This window comes from Ictalurus punctatus, chromosome 15 (assembly GCF_001660625.3).
Source record: "Ictalurus punctatus breed USDA103 chromosome 15, Coco_2.0, whole genome shotgun sequence".
Lineage (NCBI taxonomy): Eukaryota > Metazoa > Chordata > Actinopteri > Siluriformes > Ictaluridae > Ictalurus > Ictalurus punctatus.
In genome coordinates, this window is record NC_030430.2 from 709,948 (window position 1) to 718,312 (window position 8,365).

The following is an 8,365-nucleotide window of genomic DNA, read 5'->3' on the forward strand; positions in this document are numbered from 1 at the left end:
GTATGTGTGTGTGTGTGTGTGTCAGACATTGTCACAAATCATTTCCATTTCAGTTTACCTTGCTAATATTATACAACTTGAACAGATTTCCCATAGTAATTAAATGAAGAAGGGCCAAGGCACAACCCTAGGCTTTTATGCTTATTACACAGGTCACTATAATAAAAATGCTAAAAGCTAATTTATTATTGAGTGTAATATGGACTGCTGTGTGGTCAGTAATCTTTTGTTTGGGATAGCATTCATGATAATGTTATTGATCAATACTTGTTAAATGAAAGCACTGCCATGACTTTAGTCCCAACCGATATATCAAGCCAGTACTATGCCTTCAATTGACAGATTTTCTTCATAATCAAACTGCTTAAAAAAAAAGTAATTTGCTTTATTAACATCTAGCTTTCTACATCATGCAATACAGTGGGTTTAAATGACATAACATCTAGACACTATATTAAACTGAATAGGGTTTCTGAGTCATCGAAGCACTCAAAAAACCCACAAGAAAGCAAATCTTTTGCATGCCTGTCTGTGTTCTAAATGGAACATATTTTCCATGAATAATTTCAAATGCCGCTCAAAATAGTATCAAAATGTAGTAGTATGAAACTAAAATGTAAAATTTAAATCATAAACCTTCAGTATTAAAATAGAAATATTGTTAAAATAGGTTATATCAGGATGCATTTTGAGTAGATTCTTAAAATTGGTAATAGTTTGATCAACATTAAAGAACACCAGGTTGTTCAGTAAGATTATTTGAAAGTTATATTGCCCAAAGTATGTGGATACCTGACCAAGAGCAGTGAGGTAGAGCACTGAGGCCTTATCAGCATTTCAATTAATCCCAAAGGAGTTCAGTGGGGTTTTGAGGTCAGGGCTCTGTGCAGGCCACTCAAGTTCTTCCACTCCAACCTTGGCAAACAATGTCTTTATGGACCTCGCTTTGTGCACAGGAGAAACCAGAGAACTGGAGAACCCAGAGGAATCCTATCCACCCAAACAATAACCCAAGCTCAGGACTGAACCAGGTACCATGGAGCTGTGATTTCATTATTATTATTATTATTATTATTATTATTATTATTATTATTATTATTATTATTATTATTATTATTATTAGTGGTAATGCTGTTGTTTTTGGTATTAATCGGTACATGGCGCTAGACGCAGTAAATAGTCAGGGAGCATGTGCAGAAGAAGTCGAGTTCTGGTTCTGAACCAGCGCTGCGGTATGACGTCATCACACGGCGCTGGGATCTGTTTGCGAGTGTTTGCTCAGGACGCTGGTTAAATGTTTAGATATTTTTAATTAAACAACATATTATATAATTGTAACATTTATGGCACCGAACAGGGCGTACTTTAGCATCGTCTATGCTACATTCGGCATGCTGATAGGAGGTTCGGCTTTTATAGTTTGGACTGTAGTTTACAGACAGCCGTGGACGGCGGCTATGGGCGGATTATCAGGTAAACACGGAGCCGGTTATGGCGAGCTGTGTACTAATATTAACATGTCAACCTGTAAAAGTAGTACTGACTAGTCGATGTGCTCGCTGTAGTTCATCATTTTAAATCATAACGTGATTAATGCGACTAGAAAACTGACTATGCAGTGTTAACGGCAGGATTTTGTGAGAGTGTGGTGGCTGGACCTCTGACCCTCAGTGGGCTACTGATGCTCTCGGGCGCGGACACTCAACTGACACTGTTCATGTGAAGCATTTTATTTTTTATGATACCCTTGCAACATACGACATTATGTAATATGATATATGTAAATACAGGGGATCTTTACTAGTTGTTAATAGACAGGAAGTGTTCTACCAGTTTACTAGCTAGCCTTTGCATTCTTGGAATATTAACAGATAGCAATCCCATCAAGCTGATATCATCATCATTATATCGATAAACATTCATGTAGTAAGACTGTTCAAAATTAACTGTGAGCCCCCAGATAATAAATCAATGGCTTAGTAACAGCGGATTGTGTCTTTACTGTTGTGACTTGAAGCCAATGACTCCATTGTTGTTTCAAGGCGATGAAATACTCATTTTAGTGAAAGATTTAGTTATAAGTCATATTCTTATCTTGTAAATAAGATTTGTCGATTGTGTTTCATTATTTTCCTTTCTGCCTGATGTACAAGGTTCCCTACACCTCAGCAACATCTGTACTTTTAATCAGATAAGTTGTACTTAAACTATAATTAATTGCTTTAATATACTGCACATATGGAAATTTTGCCTTCTTCGTAATCTTCAGTGATGGCTCTTTTTAGGTAATTGTTGGCTTAAAGTGTTGAATGGATAGATCACTATCTATTAACATTCCAAGAATGCAAAGGCTAGCTAGTTAACTGGTACAACACTTCCTGTCAATTAACAACTGGTAAATATATCCTGTATTAACATGTATTATATTACATAGTGTGTTGCAAGGGTATAAAATATTCAAAATAAATGACTCACATGAAGAGTGTCCGTGGATGAAGCCATGGTAGCATCCGAAATCGTGTACTAGAGCCCCAATTCCAAAGACGTTGTGTAAAATGTAAATAAAAACAGAATGCAATGATTTGCAAATCTCACAAACCTGTATTTTATTCACAATAGAACACAGAAAACATCACATGTTTAAACTGAGGAAATTTACCATTTTAAGAAAAAAAATAAGGTAACTTTAAATTTGACGGCTGCAACACGTCTCAAAAAAGTTGGGACGGAAACAAAAGGATGGAAAAGTAAGTGTTAGTAAAAAGAAACAGCTGGAGGTTAATTGGGAACAGGTCAGTAACATTACTGGTATAAAAAGAGTATCTTAGAGAGGCGGAGTTTTTCAGAAGTAAAGATGGGCGGAGCTTCACCAATCTGGGAAAAACTGTGTCTACAATTTGTGGAACAATTTCAGAATAATGTTCTTTAAAGTAAAATTGCGAAGACTATGAATATCTCATCATCTACAGGACATAATATCATCAAAAGTTTCTGAGAATCTGGAGAAATCTCTGTGCGCAAGGGACAAGGGTGAAAATCAACAATGCATGCCCGTGATCTTCGGGCCCTCAGGCAGCACTGTATTAAAAACAGGCATGATTCTGTAATGGAAATCACTGCATGGGCTCAGAAACACCTCCAGAACTCATTGTCTGTGAAGATACTCTCTATGATACTCTTTTTATACCAAATCATGTTACTGACCTGTTGCCAATTAACCTAATTAGCTTCAAAATGTTCCTCCAGCTGTTTGTTTTTAGTAACACTTACTTTTCCAGCCTTTTGTTGCCCTCATTTTATTCTTAAAATGGTAACTTTTCTCAGTTTAAACATTTGATATGTTTTCTAAGTTCTACTGAGTTCATGGGTTTATGAGATTTTAAAATTATTGCAGTCTGTTTTTATTTACATTTTACACAGTGTCCCAACTTTTTTGGAATGGGGCTATATGACAGTACCTACTGCATTCGTTTCAGTACCTTCTGCTTGGCCATTGATACAGTATGTAAGTATGTACTAATCAGTGGTAAGCATGATTACAATCCAAACGTACTACATCTGCCATGTTGGCATTGTCATGTGACCTGCAACTTCAAAAGAGCCGATGTGCCTTTTTTTGATTCTGACAGCTCTTCTGTGCCAGTCCCGTTGCCTTATGGGATAGCGCATTATCCACAGTGTCCACTGGTTACTTACTGTAGAATCTTGGCCGAAGCAGTAAGTCATCTGGGTATTTCTTGCCTGCTGTTTTATGAATACTGAAAATTCAGACATACTACACCTTTGACATTCTGCTTTTTTCCAACTGTATAGTAGGGTAGTAGGGATATTCGGATGCAGCATATGTCTCTCATGAAGAACAGGAAACTTCACTAATGGTTCGTCACAGTGTAAGGCAGCCAATCAGAACTGATTTCTGGAAAAACGAGTTAGCCAATGATATTTGTGGTTATAGTCAACTTAGTTGAGCCCATCCACTGCTGACAGAAAGAAAAAGGCTGTTTCTCAGTATGCGTTCTTATGCAATCTTGTGTCCTTGTGAACTTGTTCTACGTCATCATCCACCCCTGAAATTCAATTCCGATACTCAAGAGCATAGTACAGGGGAACGCATGAAATTACCTGGATGTGTTCTTGATGACGACGATACATCGGATGCAGACCTGAGTGCACCGAACCCTCTTGAAGTCCTCCTGTCCTTCCGAGTTTGTTCACATAATTGAGAATCAGCCAATGTATTCGTGTGAGCAGAAGCAATAGTTGAGAAAAGATGCAGCTCATGGGTGTGAGGAATGATTTTGCTTATGCATATAGATTTTTCGCAGCACAGTATCGTGTGTGGTGGTTTAAAACGAGCATGCAAATTCTCCCCTTCCACGCTTGTAAATGTATTTTTCTTTTGTGGTTGTAATTTACAGTGTGTGTGTTAGTGTCAACAACGCGCTTGGATTTGCCGCCACAATGCAGCAGGTGGATCCAGTGGGTGTGAGCATGCGTGCGAACAGCAGCGGGGAGGGGAGCGGAGTGGGGTGGAGTGGTCTGACTGACTGGGATGTCAGAGATAGGATGAGCGATGCTGTTCCGACGCAACGGTGCATAATGAAGATGTTTTATGTTATGACAAGTGTAAAAATATTTTTGGTTCATTATGAAACTGGCGGGACAAATTAGACTGTGGTGGGCCGGCACACTCTAGGTAATTAATGGGAAACACTGCTATGTGCACTAACTATCATTAAATATAGATACAACTGGCTACAGCTGTACCTTCCATGATCATAGTTATACATCTGGCCTCATCCCTATAGAAATTTCCTTTTTTTCATTTGCCTTATTTATTAGTATGCTTAGGATATATGGTATTCAAGTAATTATGTGACTTCTGAAAGCATCTGGTTGTGATTAGTGGATTCACAGCAACACTTAGAGGGTTTTTTTTTTCTATAATTTATTTTTTCTAATGTTTTCATTTTTGTTCAAAGTTGTAGTACTACAACATGTGGAAAAAGCTCAAGGGTGTGAATGCTAGTAGTCCTGTATACTTAAACATACTTTTTGCAGACGTAATAGTTTAGTGTTTGCTCCAAATGAGATAAAAAGTTGTGTGTGTGTTTTCAGGAGTGCTGGCCCTTTGGGTGCTGGTCACACACATCATGTACCTTCAGGATTACTGGCGCACATGGCTGAAGGGACTCAAGCTCTTCATGATTATCAGTTCACTTTTCTCCATGTTAGCTGTTGCTGCTTTTGCAACGTTTATGACTCTGGCTATTACACAAAATCAAGGTGAGGTTATTACATTTCTGTGCATGAGGACACTTTGGTATATTATTTGGTATATTTAAGTAACTGTGGTAGCTCTTTATGGAAAAGTTAGCTTGGCCAGTGGACACATAATCATTGGAGTGTCTGATTAATCTGAAGCTATGCAAGAACCACTTTGTGTAAAGGCACTAATCTGACCTGTTCTTATCCTCAGCATTGTCAGACACCAAGAGTTTTTATCTCTCCTGTGTTTGGAGCTTCTTGACACTGAAATGGGCCTTCCTCCTTGGCTTGTTTTCTTACCGCTACCACCAGGAGTTTGCTGACATCAGCATCCTCAGTGACTTTTGAATAACTACCTTTCTGGAACTGAAACAAGTTTGTTTTTGTCTGTTTTGTTAGCTTTATCTGTTAGTAAAAAAGGCGGATTTAGAAGCAAGGCTTGCTAAACAGGAATAAGTGGAACAGTTTTTCTTTCACATTACCGGCACCAGTACTACTTATTACTTTTGATCTGATAGACTGTCCCTCATACTCCAGAATCCAGCTTCAAATTCAGAAACCATCCTAAGAGGTTTCCTGCATCTATGCATTACATTCCTTTTACATTTAACTGCATATAAACTTGGTTTGTATTATTCTGTTCAGACCTCAGATAACTTGTTTGGCATAAAGAGTGTTTAATCTGCACTCAGCTATTTCTAATACCTAAGCTAGTTACATAAATTAAAATTTTTGTGGATTTTTTTTTAGACTTTTATTTTGTGTTTTATGTACGTAAATACAGTTACTATATATGCATTGCTCATGACCACAGATTAAGCAATATCCATCTTTAGTGTAATTGTATGTTTTTGAGACATGGCAACAAAATGCACTGATCACCAACTCCTGACTCATCCTCAAATGTCATTGTGTCTGGTGTTTCTATTTTACTAGGATATATAGGTCTACACCAGACTATCAGTATTATAATGTGTTATACAGTGTTACTCTTGAACATTATTGAAGATTAATTCATATTTATATTGATGTCTTCCAGTTGTTTGATTTTTTTGTTCCAGTTCTGCCTCTGCTTCTTGTTCCTTTTCTTTCTTTCTTTTTTTGTAAACTGAGAATGAGATTATTATAAAAGAGATGAGGATGGCTGTGTAACGCAAGACTCAACGAGACCTGGTGTGTGGTCCAAGATGGCGGCTCGAGGCTGCTAGACTGCAAATAATTCCAAGTTCAACATTCAAATATTTATAATTTTTTATTTCTTTCTCTCACCCCCCCTTTCTTTCTTGTCGCATTTTCTCTCGTTTCAAAACTGGACCATAACATTATACAACCTGTATCACCTTGAGGAATATATCGACATGCACTACAACAGATTCTGCTGCACCATGAACAGGGACAAACCAGACGACTACAAAAAAGTAAAGGTAACCCCACTCCAATCTCCAAGAGACCCCGTCCCGTTTCACTCTCCAGCCCAAGTATAACACCATCCACATCACCTAAACCACCATGCTGCACAGAGATAAGAAACATTCTGCTCTCAATTGAAAATAAACTTTCTGATGACAAGATCGCACTGAATGAAGTGGTACACAAGGAATTCCAGGACCTGTGGCTCAGCTTGGAATTCAGCCAAGAACAGATAGGCACTCTCACTAAAGCACTCTGTTCACACACTTACTACTCAACTCACCTCCTTAGTGGCAGAAAGCAAAACCATGAAAGAGAACATTCTGGACTTGCGCACTCACAGCATAAGGGACAATTTAGTCTTTGCAGGCATCCCGAACTCCAGACGAGCCCTGAAAAATCAGTCAAGGACTTTATGATAAAACAACTCAAATTAAAAGCCGAAAGTGTTCAGACTATCACCTTTCACCGAGTGTACCGCATCAGATCTCAAAACAACAACAATTGACCATGACCGATCGTTGGAAAATTCGAACACTAAACAAAAAGAGCTGGTTCAGAGGCAAGGCAGACAACTTAAAGGCACAAATTACAGACTCAATGAGCAATACACAAAGGACATTCTTGAACATCGAAAAAGGCTTTTCCCAATCTGGAAACAGATGATAAATGAAGGGAAAATGCCAACTATTGTAGTGGACAAATTATACATGGATGGACAATTACATCTCAATAAGGACATTAACTCAATAACTCATGGCAGATCAATAACTGCCATGATCATAAACTTATAAACACACCACCAGTACAGGTCTCGGTCTCTCTCTCTCTCTCTCTCTCTCTCTCTCTCTCTCTCTCTCTCTCTCTCTCTCTCTCTCTCTCTCTCTCTCACTTTTAAATCTATAAGATGTGCTCTTAATTTGCACCTAGGTCTCGTCCCTCCCCATGTTCTACACTATGTCTGTATTTACTGGTTTTTGTTTTGTTGTTGTTCTGCTGTGTACATTCTGTCATTTGTGTATCTTAATTTTGTTAGTCTGCCAACAACATTGCCTTGTTATACACACACAGAATCGCTCTGCCATAACTGCACAAATTTGTACACTCAAACTTACACATATACACTACTAACATGCTCACACATTGAAATATATTTATGTTTAATTTTCCGTTTCCTTATAAAAACATGTCATCTATCACTTTTCTAACCTGGAACGTATGTGGATTTGAAGTTTTGAATCATTTAAATAAACTACAAGGCGACATATGCCTACTGCAAGAAACACATCTATCAGAATCAGATCACAACAAAATTAAATCATCAAAGTACATTTATTCTCGGCTCACTACAACACAAAACAAAGAGGACTATTGATGTAAATCTTTTCTGAATGATTAAAATGCTTCAGCTTCACCAGAAGTAAGATGTTTGGAGAATCAGGAGACCAAGAGCCAGGGTATAGTCAAAGAGATGGTTTATTATGCATGCAGAGACACTATGGGCACTACAGCGTTTCGTAGTCTCAATCTTAGTCCAAACATGTTGGATAAGGTAGGCTTTTATACTTAGCTGTGCATGCAAGCAACATACCCAAGGCTAACAGGCATAAGCATAACAGGACAGGTTCCACTCAGAACAGGCCTCGCCATGGTCGACCAAAGAAGTTGAGTGCACTTGCTCAGCATC

The 8,365-nt window shown here is 38.1% G+C and overlaps 1 protein-coding gene across 1 annotated transcript; it reads left to right on the plus strand.

Moving 5' to 3' along the window:
• The first annotated feature begins 1,223 nt into the window (after nucleotides 1-1,223).
• slc48a1a (solute carrier family 48 member 1a) lies at nucleotides 1,224-7,886 on the plus strand. Its single transcript, XM_017486587.3, has 3 exons — nucleotides 1,224-1,473; nucleotides 5,119-5,286; nucleotides 5,480-7,886. The coding sequence occupies exons 1-3, from the start codon at nucleotides 1,344-1,346 to the stop codon at nucleotides 5,614-5,616; spliced, it is 435 nt and encodes a 144-aa protein (XP_017342076.1). The 5' UTR covers nucleotides 1,224-1,343; the 3' UTR covers nucleotides 5,617-7,886.
• The last annotated feature ends 479 nt before the right edge of the window (nucleotides 7,887-8,365 follow it).